At 35.8% G+C, this 22380-nt stretch overlaps 1 protein-coding gene across 7 annotated transcripts in view; it reads right to left on the minus strand.

Moving 5' to 3' along the window:
- RP1 (RP1 axonemal microtubule associated) overlaps positions 1-22380 on the minus strand; it is a 217428-nt gene that overhangs the window by 139919 nt on the left and 55129 nt on the right. For all 7 annotated transcript variants that reach the window (XM_083823906.1, XM_083823902.1, XM_083823904.1 and 4 more), the window contains 11 exons: positions 19696-19847; positions 19033-19111; positions 16713-16788; positions 15042-15118; positions 14908-14939; positions 14633-14762; positions 12248-12351; positions 9086-9259; positions 8230-8442; positions 6141-6318; positions 4299-4430 (listed from right to left, as the gene is read on the minus strand). In XM_083823906.1, coding sequence (XP_083680032.1) covers positions 4299-4430; positions 6141-6318; positions 8230-8442; positions 9086-9259; positions 12248-12351; positions 14633-14762; positions 14908-14939; positions 15042-15118; positions 16713-16788; positions 19033-19111; positions 19696-19847 — 1347 coding nt within the window. The remainder of the gene's footprint in view (positions 1-4298; positions 4431-6140; positions 6319-8229; positions 8443-9085; positions 9260-12247; positions 12352-14632; positions 14763-14907; positions 14940-15041; positions 15119-16712; positions 16789-19032; positions 19112-19695; positions 19848-22380) is intronic.

The raw sequence follows: 22380 nt of genomic DNA on the forward strand, positions 1-22380 counted from the left end.
TTTAGTGACTGAACAAATATAATTTCAGGAAACATATTTAACTTGAGAATAGCACCTAGTGATCTTTTGCATACCCTTTAGATTAAAAAAAGAGTATATGTGCAGAGATGTCAAATGACACCACTGAAGTATGAAAAAGTAGACGCTCATGGGGTGAAGGAAATTAATTTTGAGTATTTTAGTCAAAGTGGAGTTTGCAAACATCAGATATCTGGAACAGTAATTTTCAATAATGGCACCACTATAAAGTCACCTCTACACACTCCTCTCCAGGAAGTCTTCTCCAAAACAGGGAGCTCTTGCCCTCCAATACTTATAATCTGTTCTGACACAAGAGGTAGATTTAAGCCCTGAGTTTGAAAAGATGAACCAACATTTGCATATATACTGTGTCCTTCAAGGATTCCTAAACAGTTCTTCATTTGGCCTTTTCATATGGCTGCAAAGAGAATATGCTAACTATAATGGATGATAGTAATATATAGTAATACATACAGTTAATATGTTAACTATAATCTGCACTGCAGATTAATTTTCTTTTGTATCCCATAACTCATTCCTCATCTGTTAAGTGGCTTTCTATGAACCAAGCTTTTTGAGGCCAGAGGCTCTAAATGTATAAATTCACTTAGGATATTGTGGAATTCATAAAAGCCACTGATACTGATTTGTTGAAGAATTCCCAGTGCATCACTATGCATGTCCCTGCTTCACTACATGTTTTGCTATCAGAGCCCTTTGGTTTTTTTATTTGCTTGATTAAAATGCTGTACTGGCTCTGGCTGGGATTTTCTTTTTTTTTTTTTTTTTCTTTTTTTTTCTTTTTTTCCTGAGATAAACACAGTTTAATAAGTGAAGGGAAAAAAATCTAACACAAAAAACAAGTGACGCAAAAGCAATCACTCACCACCAGTGCACCTATACTCAGTCAGTCCCCAAGGAACAACTATTTTGGAAAAAAATCCTCCCCAGTTTTTATAGCTGAGCATGACATTGTTTGTTATGAACTACCCCTTTGGTCAGTTCAGGTCAGCTGTCCTGGATGTGTCCTCTCCCAGCCTCTTACCCACTCCTAGACTGCTCATTGGTGGGGCAGAGTAAGAAACAGTGGAGGCTTCAGTGCTGTGCAAGCATTGCTCAGAAATATATAAAGCATTGGTGTGTAACCAACACTGACAACATCAGTCTGAAATACAGAAAACAGAGCCCATCCCAGCCAAACTCACTACAAACACTAAACAAAAAAAAGCTATGCCTATGGCAAAGACTTGTAAAATTCACTGGAGTATACTTTGTTGTTAGCGATAAAACAAAAGTTTGAAGACAAAATGGAAAGCCAATTTGAATCCTTGGGACTTGCTTCTTACAAAACATTTATGAGCAACAGATTCTTCATGGCGTATGGCTTTCAGTAACTGAAGTAGAAACTAAAGCAAACTAGTTGCTTTGGTACAATAAATATTTTTCAGAATTTGACTGTTTAACACTCTTCAAGTAACACTACTTTCTGTAATTTGAGTTTTCTAGTTCCTACACTGTAACTCTGAAAACACCACATCCTACTCTTCAGGTGTAAGTTGTGACCCACAGGTATTCCCCAGCAAACAGATGAAAAGTATCATGAAATGCACAGGCAGTCAAGAAGCATAAGGAATCCCAGGCTGCTCTGTATACTAAGCGCGTATATATATATATATAATAGCCCAAGTACGTATATATATATATATATAATAGCCCGAGTTCCATACTTGGGCTATTGTTACACAGAGTACCTACTGCAAGCACAAACTACTACTTCCTGAAAACAATTATAATGCACGAACAATTCACAAACTTGGAATGTTTTTTGCCTTGTAATTTACTGGCACTCTTACAAATGGAAATCAGTCACATTGATTTGCTACAGGCTAAAAATATTCCAATCTGAAAAGAAGATTTGATGGTTACTCTGGATTAGTTATGGGATTTTATACACTTCATGGCACTGTGATATAATTCCATTGCAACAAAAATTCATTCTGATAGCCCTTCATGAGAATGCTGGAGAAGTCACAATCCTTCCCACAGTTTCATAAAAATTACTTTGCTGTTTTATTTATTTATCCCAAATCTCAAACAAAATGAGAGTGATTTGGTCCCAAAATACCACATGATTGAGAGATGCTTTTGAAATAAAGCATCAGAAAAATGAGTTTATAGAGCAGAGGCTTACGTATCGATGTATTTTATTGCACTCTTGTGTATCATCATTTCCAATGTAAAACTAATGGAAATGATGATCAGACTTTATTTGTGTCTTATTTAGCTTTGTAAATAAAATGTGTTAAAATTATTAGTAACTAACAGTATTCCAGACATATGGGAAAGGAGCATGCAGGGTATAGAAATCATTCCTCAGACACACAATTTGTTAATGCTGAACCACAAAGTTGTTCTCAGTGTCACAGACTGTGTTTACCTTGTAGAAGCTAATGGCATCTCTCTCCTTACTTTGACTAGCGTATGCACTCTCATGTTTCACTATTGAAATTTAAGCATGACTTCAGAAACAAAAGGAACAAGCAAAGGGGAAATCCACAATACCAAGTCATTTGGGAAATCCTGTAAGGTCCAGTCTTGCTCACTGGTTGATACAGAACATGACACAAGTCTATATTGTCAGTAGGGCTCTTGATTTTGTGTATGATAGCAGATTTAAAAATCTTTGAGTTCAGTTTTTCATGTCTTCTACTTCATCTCCTCCATTCCTAGCCTTTCTGTGATCTTCTAATCGTGTGTATATATATATATATATATATATATATATATACGCTTTCTGTTCTCACTTGGGCAGTACTTTAGATCAGTCTGCAGTCTATAATGTGGTCCCACTTCATTTTAGCTGATATGTTTCTGACTGTCACTCTAATCCTCTGTTCTATGATCTATTAAGTGAATGATGGTATGTCCCAGCATCTCTGTAGGGTACAAGTGTCTTGAAGAACAGAGAACTGACATTGCAACAATAGAAGTCCATACTGCTGTAGCACAGTTTTCTGTTTGTTTAATCCTAAACCAATTATTATTTGTGAAAACAACAACCAAGAAATAGCTATTAGCTAGCAAATGCTGTCATAAAGAAGGTGGCCTGGTCAGCCTAACCAATCTGTCCTGAGCTTGAATAGTATGTCTACTGCTGGATTGCATAGTAACTACAAACATCACCGTTTTCTGAATGTCAATTCTATAAAAAAGTAAATGAGTATTTAATGAATATCAATTAAAAATTTGAAGGCGCACCCCAAACATCGAAGTCAGTTAACCTTTAAAGTACTCTAAGTGAAAATATCTTACAAAATATGAGCATTTTCTTTGAAAGGTAGAGTGACTGATATTTCTACTAATTTTGAATAAGCAGAGTCCACATGTATGAGTGTCAGAAATACTTCTAAAAAAGTGCTATAGACTTTACCTAACCAATTTTATGGTTGATATCACTTCTTTGTACCTGACCCTAAAAACATCCTACTTTTTTGATAACAGGTTTGATGGTTTGTGAATTTGTTGCCATGAGTTTTAAATTCAGCATATCACACTATGTGATGACAACCCACAACATTTTGGGAACGCTTTGTGACACAATAATACAGCATGAGGTCTGATAGACTGGAAGCTGAAGATAGTTGTTTTGAGCTAAAAATAGAAACAACACTGTCAGAAATAATCCATACTTGTGTTTGAATTTGAGCAGAATGTTTTGTTTCAACTGAATTTATTTAAAATACTTCCCAGTATTATACCCTATGAACAATTATTCCATACTTGGTGTCTGATTCACATTGACAAACTCATCAGATACAGTTTGAAATAGCAGTCTGAACATTATTTAAGTATTCTTAACTTCCTCAACATAGATATAAAGCTAGCATGAAGCACACCAAAATCTTACTCTTTCCCCCAGTGAATTATAAAGCAGAAAATGTAAGTGAGAGAAATATTCTATTGCTTTCAGTGGGATTTGGATTGTGCTCTTTATGATATCGGCCTCTTAATTTCCACAGAAATAGTCCTTATGATAGATGATCATGAATTTGAAAAACAGTAATGTGGAAATCCTCAACAATTACATGCTGATTGTTACCTAATCAATGAACCACATTCCAATGCCCTTTTGAAAAACAGTAACTGGTAATGTGTTCGTGTTGCATATATGCATAAGTCAACGGTCTAGAAAAGCTGAGATAAGTAACTGAAAACATACACGGAAGGACAACATACTAAAATGTTGTATCAAAACTAGTTTGTTAACTATTACTTACTTGAGGGTGGAAAAGTTGAGGGGGTTTGAGATACTTGCTTCTGGGCTTTTGCTGGTTGGCGTTCAGATTCTCTGAAGCCTTTCTTTTCCTGATTGGGTGCTGCAGATGTTCCCATAGGCTTTTCCCGGCCAACTGAAACAATCAAATGTAAATTCTGTCACTAGCTACAAATCATTTGCTTTTTCTGCTCTGAAGCTTCCCACATTTTCAGTGACAAACAGTAATAATAGATCTCTCAATTGTTCAACACAATAGACACCAAAGTCTTTTCTCTGTGTAGCGCAGAGCCACTAGTAATAGGCTTTTGTTGTTAGCAGCATGCTGCAAGAAGTAGAAAAATTATGATGTAGCAATCCATTTACTGATTTGAAAATCTAAGTAGCAATTTAACATAGATACATGAATGAAATGACCTACTGAAATGTAGTTTTCCACAAGATCAGCTTCTCCATTCCCCCAATATTTCCTTTCCTAAGAGTAAGAATGCTGAAAGAAAAACTGCTAGAGGCCATTTCTGATAATATGAAATAGCAAACAGACAAATCTTGGTTGCTCTAATAGAAAATATTAGCTCCTGCTGCCTTCCTTTTACTGAGTAACAAGGATTTGGAAGAACTCATGCCTGTAACAAAGTAACAGTTGGCTTTATTTTAATAGCATCAGTAAGCCCTGCTTTGTTGAGAATTTCCATTGAAAACCTGCACTTCCAAAAAGGTAACAAAGAAAACCCCTTTCCTTTTGTCTACAAGGACACAGTGACTGAAATATTCTTGTCACCTTGCAGCAAGTAGGGACTGAACGGTAAGGATGCCATTACAGTGACTTTGATAATGCTTCTTTATATCTTGGTGACAATATACATAAAACAGAATTAGTAATAGGACAGGTTGTATGTTACTTTCTCTTTGCTGATCAAAGCATTCAAGATGAACTTGTTCTGCTTGTGTCTTGGAAAAATCTGAAAGAATTCTGAATTTTGAACTGATGTCCAGTTTAACAGTTTCATTAGATGTTTAATTTCTTGATCTCTGTGGCTTTGCCCACCAGATAAGTATATAAAATAAATAAAAAAATAAAGATAGTATTTCCACTGTTTTCTACAGTTATAATCCCAGCCAGCTGGCTATGAATTGTTCACCAAATTAAACACATTTTTCTCCTGAAGGAGATGGGACAAAGTGGTCCAGAGTGTGACAGGGCTCTTTTCTGAGCCCTAGCTAGTCAAGTAGAAGAGGTCAGTCTAGTAAACAAGCCTTTTGCCTGCAAATAGCTCTCAAATTTGACTATGGGATAAAAGAATCACATAATCAATATACTAATCAGGGACAGTACATGTATTAGCACCATTAAAGAAGAAATGGTGCTGAACACTGCCAAGAGTACCCTACTTGTTTAGGGCATAAGGACATTTTGTAAGTCTACATAATGCATTTTGTAAGTCTTCTGTTTTCCCTATAAAAACAGGAAAGAGTGATATAACTGACAGCAAGACAGTATCTCCCAGGCTTCTATAAACTTTGGCCAGAATGGGGAATAGACCCAGGAAGTCAACTCCATTTCTATCTTGTCACCTGTTTTGACTCTCATGCTCAAAAGATTATTTGTTCAGTTAAAAAAAAAAAAATTCTTCTGCATCACTTACTGCTATAAAAGGAAAGAAATGAAGCAAAATTAACTAGCTACATGGGAGACAATGTGTAATACAATAGACTTTTCATCTTTAAAATTACTAAAACACAACAAGGAAAATAGTCTAAATAAGCTTTTATGCTTTTGTTTTAAATTTTGTCAGTCAGAAACAGTAACCACTAAGGAAAAACAGAATATCAAGAAACCACATACATTTGATGATCTGTGGGTAGAAAAAAATGTTGTTCTCTCCAATGTTAATGACTGGCTTAGTCTGACCATCTGGTAGGAGACCAACATACATCCCTTTATTTCGCACTGATTCTAGACTTACAGATCCAGCTTCAAAATTTTTCTCAATTTTAAAATGACAGTATTCATCACCCGTGCCCTAAGAAATTGAAAAAAAGAAACATAAATTCAATAATTACATTGATATATATAGGCAAACTGGATGTTTCTTAAGACTTAAATGTTACTCTCTTCTAATGACAATTCAGATTAAGTTTAGGTACTTCACAGTGTGCTGCACTATTACACACACACACATATCCTGCATCTTGGCTCTGTTTAGTCGTTTGTGACCAAAAAGACCAAGCACATAATTCAAGTAAGTGAAAGAACACATATGAAAGTACTCTGAATCATGTGAGGATTTAGGCAAAGTCTAGGATATATTCAAAGGAATTTCCCACTTAATCAGCTTTTAGAGGGTTAGGGAATGTGAAAATATCCATTTCAGACAAAAGAGGATATGTGTATGAATTTATACATAGTGCAGATTTGCTAATCCTACACGATAAAACAACATTTATCAAATATATTTTTCTTTTCACAAACTACTACTACCACTCACTCTTAACATTTTTTTCTGCATTTTATAGCATTTACATTAATTTTAAAGCCTTAGTCAATCAAAACCTCAGATTTCTCCAAGGATCAGGCTCTTAACAATGATAAGTGGGTATGTTTGTGGATTTGAAAGTACTGTGCACACAAACACAGCTATCACTGTAACAGGGGCTAAGGCACTATGATTCAACAAATTTTCAGAATATGAAAACCTTACTGGACAATAAACAGGAACAGACTATAAAAATTCCAGTTTAATGTGTCTCAGAAAGAGCATTCTCTCTCATATATTACAATTTTAACTTCAAAATAAAACTTCAAACTGCTAGAGAGAAGCTTGTAGGCTGTACATGAAAAACTCCTCTTCATCCATTGGTGAGGACGCTGCTAAAAATGTACAATATTCAGAAAGCCTATATCCAAAATGTGGATCAAATATTCTGATCTCTAATTGGAATATATTTGATTCAATGGCAAAACTCTCATGGATCTCAGATCTGAGTAAGTAAACAGCTCTATTTCACACTCACTTGGGTTAAACATCCAAATAAAAATTATGAGTAATTTTGAGAATTTTCACTCATTTTAACACAACCACATTGCAAAAAGTTAGCTCTGCATGAAGTTGTTTAAATCTTACTCATTAGTAGTTTTTTTTTTAAAATCATCAATTTATTTAGATTAAATACCAGTTTAAACCCCTCAACATGTTTGTATTCTGTCACATTCAAAACAGTTATATCAGTTCTTATCAGCAAACTGACACAGGATTAATAAACACCAAGTCTAATGAGTCTTAATTATTATTTAATAATGTTCCTCTCTCTGTTTTTGTTTTCTCCTCTCTCAAGTGTAAATATGCATTAGTTAAAGTCCAATTAGGTGGACAATATTATTGGTCCAAGAATTAGAATATTTTAGCCATCCTCCAAACCTAGTTCTATTCCTCCATATACAGCCTACTTATAAGTGGTGAGGTATTTCAAGAAAAATCTGCATGGCTGGTTGACAAAATAATAATTAAAAAAAAATCAGGTTCTTAGTTTCAGTCAAAATAGAATCATTCAGTTAAAGTTAGGATGCCAATATCACTCCAACATCTTCTAAAACAAACTCCCACCAGTATAAAAGTTTAAAATAATGAAATTAATACAACAGAATCTTGACAGAGTCATCAGCCATCAAGCAACAAATAAATTTTAACTACATACACATTCTCAATATTTTAAAATATAATCATATTTTCACAATTAAGTGCAAAAGGGACCTGATAGCTTTTATTGCTATATTTTTCTGTCTTTCCTTAGAAAATGAAGGAAAAGATCTGAAAAATCTTAAATCCAAACAATACTTCCACCACATTTTTATCCAAGCAATTAAAAATTATTTTCTCTTATCATTAACAATCTAATCAAATTATCTGCAGAGGAAAATGCAAAGAACTGCTTACTGTTCCATTACACTGGCCATCTTTGATCTTCAGGTACATTCTTGGGTTTCTCACACTTTCAAACATGCAGACTCCAGAGCCGATTTTATGTACTTTCCAGTAGGATTCCTGCTGCTGCTGACCTGTTCCACTGCAGCTCCCATCAGGTCTGAGGGTCAGAGCCTGGCAGAGATTTGTGTTGAGCAGAATGATGGCACCATGATGAAACACACCCTTCAGATGAGAGATAAGAAGCCCTTTGTCAATAGCACAGCTTTTCTCCACGTTTATCTTTGATATTGATACTGTCCACAGAGGTTATTTTAAGCACTTTTTCATGTATTCCCATGTATAAAACATAAGAGAATGTCCAAAGTAATTCAAGCATACATCTGACCTTTGTATACTTGCTGCATTCTGTGCAGACACCAACCTGAACAGTAGAAACCTTTCACTGCTCTGCAGCTTCCCTGCTTTTTGTCTTTCAGAAGCACAGCATAACGTTCAGAGCACAAGTAGTGTGGCAAGCTAAGGAACTTGTTCTCTTTTCAAATTGAGTAATTTCCCATGCAAGCCCTCCTGTATGTACCTACCTTCCTACTTTTAGAAGGTTTTCTAAAGATTTTGGAGTGACATCTTTTCTTTCTCTGTTGCAGCCCACCCTGTTTGCATATACCAGCTACAGTATCGTCATCGCTTGCCCCAGGAGAGCAGTAAAGGAAAACTTCCAGTGACGCCTAGTAAACTGTAGTTTAGCTCCACCTGGTGGGCGAGGATCACTCTTTCAGCCTGCAATCCTCAAATCTGATCAGACGTGATCTACTTTTGTAACAGTAAATTTTAGAAAAGTCTTCTTAATTTCTCTCCCCCATCTTACCTTGACATGCACAACAAATTCTCTGGACAGTCCAGCATATCCTGTTGTGTCATCAGCTACTTTGCCTTGAAGATTGAACGTAACTGTGTGACCTGGGTTCCTGGCTGACTCAAGAATGGCAGAACCATTTGGTTGAAGGTGAACACGGAGCTCACAGCAAGTCTTGTCTTTGCTCTAACATAAACAAAGTAGTAATAATAAGTTATATGAACTATTAAACATGGTAAAATCCAAAACAGAGAGGATCACGATATAGTTTCTGCTTATTTTGAGTTTCCACAATACTATTACTCTAGTCTTAAAATGTCTTCCTGTTTTCCAGATTCACAGTCCTAATACCGAAGTCTAAAATTGTGGACTCTGTTGCATTTCAAATCACGGAAACAGTTCACCTTAAAATGACACAAATCTGAAACTAACATGAAAGATACCTGGATATCTCAACTGGAGACAGAGTTAGAGTAACAGCCAACAGACTTGGCAAAGATGGATGGAATGTAACACTGACAGGAAATGAACTAGTTTAACTATCTGCTACCCTCATTTGCAGGATGGTTCCAAATAACGTTTGTCCTCATCAGTCTATATTGATCTCACAGAAAACAGTTAAAGAAATAAGATTTATATGAAAGAGCAAAGCAACAAAAATATCCACGCTTATCTTCTGAGATTTGCAGACTGTGATCCCACTGGATGAAAGATACAATATACAGAATATGTATTTAAATATTTTATCAACTCCATCATCATTCTTATTTTTAAATAAAACTAGGATTTTAATAAATGTAAAAATTCTAATAATCTGCCCAATAATTTCAAAGACTTCTGGCTTAGAGTCATAGAACCATTCAGGTTGGAAAAGACCTCTAAGATCATCTTGTCCAACCTTTAACCTAGAACTGAAAAGTCCACCACTAAACCGTGCTACTAAGTCCTACATCTACACATTTCTTGAAGACCTTCAGGGATGGTGACTCAACCACTTCCCTGGGCAGCCTATTCCAATGCTGCACTACTCTTTCAGTAAAGAAATTTCTTCTAATATTCAACCTACCCCTCTTCGCCCCTGGTGCAACTTGAGGACATTTCCCCGCATCTTATCACTTGGTCCCCTTATCTTATCACTTGGTTACATGATCTCACAATTTTTCAAAAGTCAGAACAAATGAATTGAAAGTAGCCCTGCTGATAAGGACTTTAGGATACTGGTGGATGGAAAACTTGGCATGAGTCAGCAACACGCACTTGCAGCCCAGAAAGCCAACCATTTCCTGGGGTGAATCAAAAGAAGTGTGGCCATCAGGGCAAGGGACATGATTGTCCCCCTCTGCTCTGCCCTTGTGAGACCCTACGTGCACTACTGCATTCAGCTCTGGGGCCCCCAGCACAAGGACATGGACCTGTTGGAGAGAGTCCAGAGGAGGGCAAAAGGGTTGATCAGAAGGCTGGAGCAACTCTCCTATGATGACACACTGAGAGAACTGGGGCTGTTCAGCCTAGAGAAGAGAAGGCTCCAGGGAGACCTTGTTGTGGCCTTCCAATTTTTAAAGGAGTCCTACAAAAAAGGTAGGAAGACACTCTTCCCATCAGGGAGTGTAGTGATAGGACAAGTGGTAACAGCTTTAAAACAAACTAACAAACAAAAACAAACAAACAAACAAAAAGAGGTTAGATTTAGACTAAACTTTAGGAAGAAATTCTTCACTATGAGGGTGGTGAGGCACTGGCACAGGTGGCCCAGAGAAGCTGTGGATGTCCCATCCCTGGAACTGTTCAAGGTCAGGCTGGATGGGGCTTTGGGCAACCTGATCTAGTGGGAGGTGTCCCTGCCCATGGCAGGGGGAGCATGGAACTAGGTGATCTTTAAAGAGTCTTTCCAACTCAAATCATTCTATGAATTGGTATTTTTAAGACTTCAGATAATCAAACTTTCTAGAGAAAATTTTCACTATCTTCTGAAGCTTCATACTCAGAAAAACTTGTCTATCAGACTCAATCTACTTTCAAATGTAAAGGAAAAAAAATGATGGATTTTAAAAGTGGTTGTGAGCCAGCATACCATCAAAGTGTAATTAAAAGCATATTGTAAGGTCAACTGTAAATTTTGTATTGACATTTTGCTTTACTTTAACCTATCATTCATTATTCGAAGGACATCAAAAGAGGTTTAAAATAACATTTCTCCCATTCTTTGAGAAGAGGAACATCTTGCACAACTAAAAACAAGAAAATGGAAATCTAGATTTTCAATAGGCTGCTCAAACTCATAAAATATGTCAGCAGCAAAGCAGAAAAGAGAAAGCTTGAATTTGTGTCTAATTAATGCTCTCTTTATAGTAAGACACTGCAAATGTGACAGACTGCAAGGATCCCCCTGTATCAGAATTACAGTAATGAACAGGAACACTAAAAAGTCCTGCAAGGAGGTCTGGCAGTTTGTCTAGCAGCTTGTCTGGCAGCCTGATGCCATTCCCACTGAGAAATCTAACTCTATTGAGAGTTCTCTATTCCCTCTAATGCTAATGCAAATCATGTAAGAAAGGAATGGGACCAGCTTTGACTATGCGATTATTCCCTAAATAAATAAAGGGAAGAACTAGAAAAAGAGAAACAGTTTCTTCCCTCATCAGTAGAAGAGTTTAATCAGAAAGAACTAAATTCTACAGCTCAGTGTGCTTGCTTGCATACTGCAAGTGCTGAGAAAGAAAGGCAATAGTAAGAATATGAAGATGGAACAAACAAACCTGGAATATTTCAATTTGCTTATGACATATAGGTTATTTAGAAAAAGACAAAAAAGGAAAAATGTACATTTAAAATCAGCATTAGAACTGATACTTACACAAAAAGAGGAGATACTAGGGTATTCTACATACCTTGGCAGCATGGGACAAGCAGATATCAATTGCACCTTGGAATGGTCAGATATTCCTGTACCAAGTCATTTATGCTATGAAAAATATCCATCCAAGAATAAAAAGAAAACTGAGAAAACAAAGCCCTACATCTAAATTTGCCTATCCATTTGTAATTTCCTGGGTTCAGTTCTGCACTTCTTAGCTCCTTATCTGGCTGCACGATTACGTGTTAGATTAAAAACAACGCTATTTTTAATCGATGAAATATTATTACAAAGCAGAAATCAGTAACAGCATTTCCTACCTTTCCAGTTGCATAGCCATTAACAAGAGCAAGAGCAAGATGTGGTATCTGATGACTGCTGAATATGCATATATTTCCCCTTTTGACAATTACATCAAAAAGACCTAAGAGTTAAATGAAAAAAAAAATGATAGGAGTATGAAAGTATATTAATTCATACTTCTATTTAATTACAATCAGTGATTTATCATTTTAAATTATATTATCTCAACAGTTTGACCTCTCCAATCTGTGAATTCCCCTCCTTATTCCTTTTGGAGAGGGTATCTCGAGACAATTATCTAATTCTCTGCCTTGAGGAAAAATCGCTAAGAGCTAATGATAGGGAACAAATTTCTCTTGATCAGCACATATGTTTACAAAAAAAATCTGTAAAAAAGAATTGAAGACTACAGTATAATGAACTGGACTATAGCAGCAAATTACATGGTAAATAGCAGATCATCCAAGAAACATAAAGCTCTCATATAGGAAAGCAGAATTCATTTTCTATATATTCATACTAGAATTTTTAATGCAAATCTTGCAGCACAGTTCATGGCTTCTAAAATTTTAAATCTGACCAATATTCTAAGCAATTGCCTCTTATAGCTACAAAATACTGATGAAAGTTAAAGTAGTGCCATTTTTATTGTTCCCAGCAGCAACAGACTATTGTTTAAACCGATCTACCAGTACATTGTGTTGCCCTGTTTGCAAGCTGCATCTGTCTCTGGTGGACTCCTGGAGTGTCCACAACATAATATTTTCAGGGTGTCTTCAGGATTACGAGAACTATATAGCCAGAGATCATTGTGCCCATTGGGAAGATGTCAGAAGTTGTAAAACACAAATGTATATTCCAGCCCTCGGAGCAAGACAGGGATGACACATAGCTAACACAATGGGTCTCTCTGCTTTCAGATAGAGATAAAGCTTCTTGAGAAATTAAAAAACCTTGAATTAAATCATCACCTAATACAATTTGCCATCAGCATAGTGAAGGGCTTTAAATTATATTGCTTTAGATCTGCTGAAGATAAATAAACAGTTCTACCAGTAACTGAAACATGAAGTTTTCCATTAGGAAAGATAAGTACATAGCTTATGCTGGAGGACTCCAAAGCGTGCACAAAGAAGCAGTTGAAAATTTAATGAAAATTTAGACAACAGCTCCCAAGAGAGCACTTATGGACTTCTGTTGTACATGACTATCCTAGCCACTCTGTAGATTACTGTTCATTTAAGTAACATATAAATCTGAAAGAAATTGTGAGAGAAAAGTGTTGTTCTGGTGGCAGAAGACCTGCATGGTAGGTGCTTTCATTCATTTTGTACTAGTGTTCTTTTTGTACTCTGAACTATAAAAATAGGAATAGTTATTCCCAGGTGACTACGTCTTTTCCTCTTATATTATGGCAACTTTATAATATTGTTCAGAAAAATCAAGCCCTTTTTTATTACTAGTTTAATTTCTAAGTTTTACTAAGTCCTTTGGGAGGCTGCAGATCATGCTATTATTTTTTCTGACTTCCAGTAGTCATTGCAGATAGGAGATTTGAGTTATTCAGTGTCTGAATCACCAAATACTTTGAACTAAAGGATCCAAAATGATAACTAATAAAAATAGCTTTACTACAACAGAGTAACTAACACCCACTTGCAATGTTTGTAATATTACTGGTCTCCTATGTTATACATCTGAGTTTTCTGGTGCAGCTTTTCTGAGGTGTATTTATAGGCTACACAAAGAAGTATTTCCCTGCTGTCCATGTAGCCTTTGGTGTGTCCTGCAAAATTCTGTTCTACCACTTCCAAAAGCATGCATGTAAGGTCACTAGGAATATGTGAGAAAGGCTGAGCAACTCCACTTTCGTGAAAATTTAAAAAATAAAGTAAAAAAAGTGTGCCTAATATGATACTAGCTATAATAAGTGCTAGTAACATGGTAAGATCGAAGCTGATAAAGAAGAGGAACTGGAAGAATGACATTAAAATCAATGACAAGGATGAAACAAAACAATACACATATACATACACTCCCCATGAATAAAATATACCTAGAAAGTTGAACTAATTAGCTTGGATGGATCTAAGATTATGGCTTATGTCTGTGTTTGCCATGGCATTTTCATGGGATCACTCAAGCTACAGATGACAAGTTTCTATTTTGTAAGGGACAATGACAAGATACCATATGAGATTTTTTCATGCTTTATATGTAAACTAAACATATAATTCATGAGTTTTATAGTCATTAACACAAGTAAAAACTCTAAGGAAAAGCATTTTTTATTATAATTATTTATTCCTATTCATTACAGGAATCACTGCATGACTGCATGACAGTGAACTATGAAGTTCTTCTTTCTTGCATCATTTATGCATACATGAAATATACTTTACCATATTTGTTCTTCTTGTCACCAAGAGCATCTACTTTGCTATCTGGACTGAGGCATATGAAACCACCGGTGAGCCTATTGTAAAACTGAAGTGTATTGCCTTTCTGGAATTTCCACCTTTCAGCAGCCCACTGGTTTTGTAAACAAGCAGAAAAGAGTTATGAGAAGATGATAAACAGGAATTTGACATGCTTGAGAATAACTGACATGATTTAATTCAAAGCATAATGTGAATTGTTTAAATAAAACTAAGTAAGTTTTAAGGTAAGTCCTTACAGTTTCTTCTCTCTTGAGTTCCAGCTCTTGTCCTGTATAGATAAAAAGCATGTGATTAATTTATAAAGCACCCTTATTCCATTCAGTACAGTTGTGGTGAATCTGAGTTCTCTTCCCCACCAATTTTCACCTACTTCCTGGAAATGTGCTGGCATCTGTCACGGTCAGTTCTCTAGCAATGTTGCCATCATCCTGCCCACTGTCCAGCCATCTGAAAACCAGACACCATTTCAGTAATATAACCATGACTGGTAATTCCCACAGTACTGTATACATGGCATCTGTATACTGACACTTTCTCTTGTTTTCATTAGTCTCAAGGTTAACATACTGCAATATAAAAATCCAGCTTTAGTGAAAAGACTTTGACTTTGGCAGAAGTGTTTTTTTTTGTTTGTTTGGCTGGTTTGGGAGTTGTTCACGGGGGGGTTTCTTTCTTTCTTTCTTTATGAAACATAAGTAAACACTTTCCTCAACTGAGATAAAAGAACCTAAGCGAATTATTACAAATAATAGAAGTTGTATTGATCCCAGATCAATAATGAAAGGTGCAGTGGCATAATGTTTGCTCTTCCTGTCTGCAAGAAGGTTACAACAGGATGCAAATTGTGGCATGTCCCACAGATCCCTTTATAAGGATGCAAATCCAACAGAAGCACAGCTTTCACCACATCTAAACTATGTTTTCACAATGCTATTGTACTTGCTTCACATCTTCTTATATAAGTCAAGTCTAACTTCATTTGAGTCTGAAAGATTCACACATAACAGGAGCAAGATCATCGAGAATGGCATCAGGCTCTAAGAATAACTAGCACATACCCCATATTTTTCTGCCTGAAATGGATTTGAACTCTCCCTAAATTATGTATGAAACTAGCATTATAGATCTCTTCATAGCAGTTCATCTCATCTAGAATACAGAATCAAAATTAGGTCAGGCAAAGATGAGGTGCTCTGTCTGATAGGCAGAAAGCCCTTACTCAAACATAAATCAGCTTCACTGTGCACATCGCTCACTCTGAGCTGTCTCAGACAATTATTTATTCACTCAGAGAAGTGAGAGGAGGAAATAGAATTGAGGTGCCAGTGGCAAACTGTAGCTAGATTCATACGTGACTGGACTTTTTCATTCCTAGTATTTGCACTGATCCTTATCAGTTATAATTTTTCCATAAGGTGTTGAGAATTAATCAGGAGTAGATAAAATTGGAAATGAGCTATAGAACAGAAGACTCAGAGCAGTAGCATCTGCAGGGGAAAAATCAGGGAAGGTAGGATTGCTTCAAGTTATGATGCAACCCTGTGACAGTCTGTAAAGCCAATAAAGAGAGATGCGGTCAGATAGCTGTACCTATGATAGCCATTTCACACAATCTTCAAGTCTGATCCTGAACCTTAAGTTAGTCTCCATGCTGGTTTCAGTAAAGTAGGATCAGTCTGCCAGAGATACAGCAACCTACTCTTCTGAAAAGCCTTTTATCTCAAGACATGGAAGAATGAGTCTGCTGACATCAGGTCCAAAGTGTTGGATATGGAGGAATGTGCCAAAAAAAGTACCTTTTATATCGTTCACTAGGTGCCAAAATGGAAAGTTGCATGGCAGAAATTTTTATTGTTTTTTCTCTAGCTCAAACACACCAGAGGTTTGGGGCAGATGCAACTCAGAGAGCAGTAAAAAGAATTAGATCACTTCAGCTCACTTTTGGATAAATATGTTTGCTTTGACAGGAAGAAACTTTGACAGTTTTCAGAAGAAAGACTATGGATAATCAGAAATTTATTAAAAACCAAACACCACTGACCTGTGACAAAGAAAAGTATAATCCAGATCTGTTATAGGATCCTTGATTACAACTTTGTCCAGATACCATCCATTTCCTTTTATTAAAAAAAAAAAAAAGTTAATGAGAGACAAATGTAATGAAGTCTTATTTCCTGTGGCTTTCTCTCTTCTACTGGAACTGCAAAATCTGCAGCTTCACTGGCAGGTTGCTAGAGTCATGGCTGCCCTGATGGAGAGGAAACTACATGCTCTAGGTACTGTAGAGCTTGCTGATAGGATGGCAAGACGCTAGCTCCCTACTTGACTATTGTGGCTCTGACTGCGCAACTCTTCTCATTTAGTCATAGTATAAAACTTTTTGGTTTTGACAATCAAAATATCAACAAGATTAGATTAGATGGCAGCTTATCATGATAATACCACTTTATCTGCTTTTTAAATTTTTAATTCTAGAGTTAGTATTAAAATATATAAGAATATTCATGGTAGGATACATACAACATTATTAATATTATTAGCAAAAAACAAACATTCCTTGAGAGTTCAAGGGTCAAATGGTGCAGTATTTTCTTAGTGGTGAAACACTGCAAAAGATAGTGTTAATCCTTTGGGATATTTCAAACATCCAGGAAATTGATAGTTTCATCATTTGACAGTTTAAAGATGCCACTTCCCATTCTGTGGGGCCATATTGGCTAATGCAAAGACAAGAAAAAAAAAAATGATGTTGTTGATCTCTGTTTATTGCTGTGAATCAAGCATAGCACTGCAGGTGTTCACTACAGACAACTGCTTTATCGCATACTAAAACATCAGCTTGCATTGGATTCTCTCTTGAAAGCATCTAGGAGTGGAAAGGTTTAAGAATGGCATCTATGTTAACATTATGATTTTAATGTGTAGTGAAATCTGGGTAACGAGGAAAAATAAAACCAACTAACTAAATAAACAAACAAAAACACACCCCATCTCACCCACCCCAAAAAAAGCTTCTCAATAACATCTCTGGTCTACACACTATAGGAAGCTATACACTGAGATAAGAGGGTCCACCGAAGGTAAAAGGCAAATGTAAGCTTTTTGTATGTAACCTTACATTTTCTACCGTCTGTAGAAAAAAACTGCAGGTTTTTAGACAGGTTCACAAACATAAGTGATGGTCAAGGCAACTGACTAGAAAACTTTTCTCCCACTTCTTCAGTGCAGGTACAGAAAAAGAAACTGTCTCACCAAATTTGTTCTGAGTTTGGCACAGTGCAGCCTCAGTCTACTTGAGTTGCTAAGAGCATAGTTCAAGCGAGCCCATAACAAAAACAGTGGTGGAGTAGATCTTGAAAGTAAGGAGCTAAGAATTAAGAGCAGACTTTCACTAGAAAATTCACAGGAGGTAGCACTGGGGATACAGGAGAAAAGCAAGATCTTCACAAAATGTTTTTTCTCAAAGCTGTTTTCCTTTCCAGTCCTATGTAATCTCATGAAAAAGAACTTCTGAGAACATCTAGGGATGACTATTCTCTTCCAGTCTCCTTATTCAAAGGGAAACCTTTATTCATTTGTTGCACTCTTCATCCATTGACAGCCACGAAAAGAGACAAAGCAAGTAAACAAAACCTCCAGCAACTCCCCATCTAGAAGTAGGGCAGGAAAGAGTACTGGAGAGAGAAATATCTTTATTGCTTTATCCTCAAAGCTATCTGAGCACTGCCTCTGATTAAAGGCATCCAGCTATGGCCACTTACAGAGGAAGACTACAGAATATAAGTGATATTCTTTCCCTTACCAATAGAGAAAAAGTTGAGATGTTCTAGCTATATAAGTAAATAGAAGAGTGGAGCACGATTGAGCATAGAAGAGAAAACTGGGCAGAGAACTATTCTACAACTTATTTTACATTGCCTAAACAGCTCTGCTATTTGGCTCAAATTATGTTGTTATGTTTTAAAATATTTAGGCTTAAGACTTTACAAGACAAATCTTTTGATTGCAAGCAGATTGATTTATTATCAGTAAGTCTAATGACAAGATACTGCAACCAAAATCTCCAACTGCATCTTCAGAGTGTAACTAGTAATGCCCTTCTTCATTTTTTGAGTATTTATTAAAAATGACAGAGGAGTTACAGATGGGATTCTTAACATAATGCCTGAAAGCATACTGAAAGTGAAAACAAAATATTTTAAATAAGGTAACTGTGTCATTTAAACAGTTTCATTAGAAATATTTGTCTCACTTCTGAAAAATTTTCATACATTTAATTTTAAAAATACATATTGTATTTCAGGGAAAAGATGAATAACTTCACAAGTAGTATTCAGTATCTACATAAAGAGATTTCTGACCTGATCCAAGACCATTGTGTCCTATAACAATCTTATACAAATGTCCAAGGTGAACAGCTTCCACGGAAAAGATATCAGTCTGTAATCAAGCAACAAAACTTCAGTTAAATCTGAAATTCAAAACATTTTTCCATCCATCGAATCCCAAAGACCTACTTAAATCTATAAAACTCTTCTGCCAAAGGCACGCTTTGAAATATCAGCTAATGATAACGTCAGAACAAATCAAAGACAGGTGTCCTGAATCAAAAGAAATAAGCCTGATCACTTTGCTAATGGGAATAGTTCCATCAAAATGAATGTGGTCAGAAAACGAAAAGCTGCTCAAAGCTCAATTGGCTAAACAAATACAACTTGCAGAGGATTTCAACTTCAGATATGCAGATATAAAATGTAAATTTTCATTTTCTTTCCACCTATTAAATCAAATTAAAGGAATTAAATATGAAGTATTAAAGCACATGGTTTACCTATTTTATAAATGAAAATTCTAATCATCTTCCATAAGCACTGATATACCTTTAGAGAGTAATTTTGGCTTAATTGTGGAATTTTGAAGAGACATTGGAATGTGGTAGCCATCTCTCATAATTGGATTTGCATAACCACCCACCTGAGAGAGAAAAGCCAGACAAACTTAACAGAAAATGCTCTTTCACTTACTTGTCCTTTCAAAAATTTCTTGGGTTTCTGTGATCTGAGCAACTGTCTTGATCCTGTGTCACCTTTTTCTCCATAGATAGAAATATAGACATCAGCTTCTGTTCCAGCATTCCACAGTTCTCCTGTTGTCACATGTACTTCATAGACAGTCACTGACAATAAAAGATGACAATCCTTCATATCATAAACACTATTATAGTTAGAATAACATTTAGCTGCAAATGTGCCTGTAGAGTCCAAATACATTCATGTCAAGAGCAGTTGACATAAGTATAAATATATAATATATATTTTAAGTATAAAATCTTAAAACTCCTATTCAATATTAAGTAAGATAATGTGGAATGGGAATGCAAAGAGAACTGAACTTTAAATGCACAGCAGTATGCCTTTGTCCCGCAGCAGCATCTGAAAACATCATTAAGCTGAAAAGTAAATAACAGAAGTCCAAGATTAGGCTCAATGTAAGTAGCGAGACCAAAACTATAGCAAGCAATGGAGTCCATCAACATTTTGAATGCACTAGTTAACCAAACAAGCAAAAATCCATCACAGTAATTTTATTTTTCTAGGACCTCAGAATTCAGAAATCTGCATTGTTTTAATATTCTACCGCTTCACGAAATACATTAGCATCAACTTCCTCTGTCACATACAAAAATACAAAATAACACTTGAGTCAAAATCCATGAAACTGAAGTAAAGACTATGGTATATTAAACATATGTATCAATAGAAAAATGTGGTTTTTAGAATGCAGATGTTAGAACCCTAGAAAAATCAGAATTAAGATAAAAGTATACAATTATAATCATCAGCAGAAACTTGGCAAAGGTACGGATTATTTTAATGTGCACACACATAGCTCTACAATATAGTGTTAGCTTGCTTCTATCATCAGGACTAGCTCGTTCAGAAATGCTCACTGGCTGCCTCTACACTCCACTGGAGTATTGTACTACAGATAAGCCTAGACTAGAGACTCAGAAAAACTAAATAAATAAACAAATACGTAAATTAATAAATAAATAAATAAATAAAGCAATTTTCACAATTTTTGACACCTCTAAATTTTCACAATTTGTTGATACTTTTACCTCTCATAAGACTAGGGGTCATCACACGATTTATAACTCTTATAGTTTTTATCCTAAAACATAGTGACTCATCTTTCCTTCAGATATTCCACAGAATACTGTGCAGAAAAAAATTAAGAGAATGAATTGTATTCTTTACACCTATTTTTCTCCATAAGTGTAAAACATTACATTTGTAAACACAGCATTCTGAAATTAGAAAATATCAGGATTATTTTCAAAATTTAGTTCTTTCCCCTATGCCTGTGAATTAGCAGAGCCAGAACAAGGGGAGAGAACACACAACTTTTTACAGATCACCTATCAGCATTTGGACAAAAAACAGCCACATTTAAGTCACAGGGACTTTAGATGGTCTTTAACAGCAGTCATGTACTGTTATATTTTGTTTTGTTTTCCAAAGTAAACCTGCCTTAATACTCAAAATAGTTTTCATTTAACAACTGCCTGTTAATTCTGTCTTTTATCCACTTCATTCACCATGTCACCACCTGATCTATTTCCTTCCCCACTTCTTTTTTCTTTACAGCACCCACATGAACAGGTTCCCCATTTTATGTAGAGGCAGGCAAGAGAATTCAATTCTCCAGACCAACAGTCCTCTTTAGTGCTACAACTCCCTCCTTCATTGACTGTCCACTTTCCAGTTCCTGCAACAAGAAAAGCAGAGGTCCCCAGTAACCAAACACTGTGTAACTCTGATTTATCCCCAGCAAATACTTCATTATCATATCATCAAAAATTGTGTCACAAGACATGAGAAGAAGGGAACAAGAGTAAAATGGCTGAGGATAAAAAGTCAAACAACTGGTGCTCAGTCCCTCAGAATTAGAGCTATGGAGTCACTATGTTATAGTTCTGAACAGCTTAATTCAGACATATTTTTTTTCTTTGAATGCAAAAGTCTGTTAAATCAGAAAGTGTTTCAGCCTCTTTTTATTCAGAAATTGGTTTTAAAGTGCCTCTCATCATCCCTCTTTCAGACTGAATCCAGACCTCTCCACTTGTTCTGTTATCAAACTATCTTCTCTGAAGTTAAAAGCTATGTTCTCTTTCTCTGTCTCATGCAGAAATATAATAATGGCAAAAAGACACAGTCTTTCAATTACTAACTTAGAGATGAAACTCCCTTCTCCAAAGCCTTCAGCATGACCCCTCTTATACTGAGGTTAGCAGAAATACACAGTTCTTTTCTTCTTTTCCTATGTGAGAGAAATTGTTAACTACAAAATGCAGATTGAGAGGATGTTTTAAGTGTGCTGTTGTGCTTTATAAAGCATCAAGATTACTTGATAATAAAAGTCTTTCATTATATCTTTATTTCAGAAACAAAAGAACAGCCTATTCGGAAAGAAAAGCCTGAAAGTTGGAAGGTGGGAAAGGTCAAGGTCCCAGAATATTATGTAAGGGAACACTGGGAAAGAACAGATACTTCATGTAGGGGAGCTGAGTATATTCAATTTAACAACCCATTAATGCTTATTAATTAACATTTATTTTAAAGTGTGGGTTTTTTTTTTAATTTTATTTTGTTTTTACTGAAGTGCTTGTATGTCCCCCTACACTAATAATACCAAAGTCTCCCAAA

This window comes from Anser anser (genome assembly GCF_964211835.1).
Source record: "Anser anser genome assembly, chromosome: 2".
NCBI classification, from domain to species: domain Eukaryota; kingdom Metazoa; phylum Chordata; class Aves; order Anseriformes; family Anatidae; genus Anser; species Anser anser.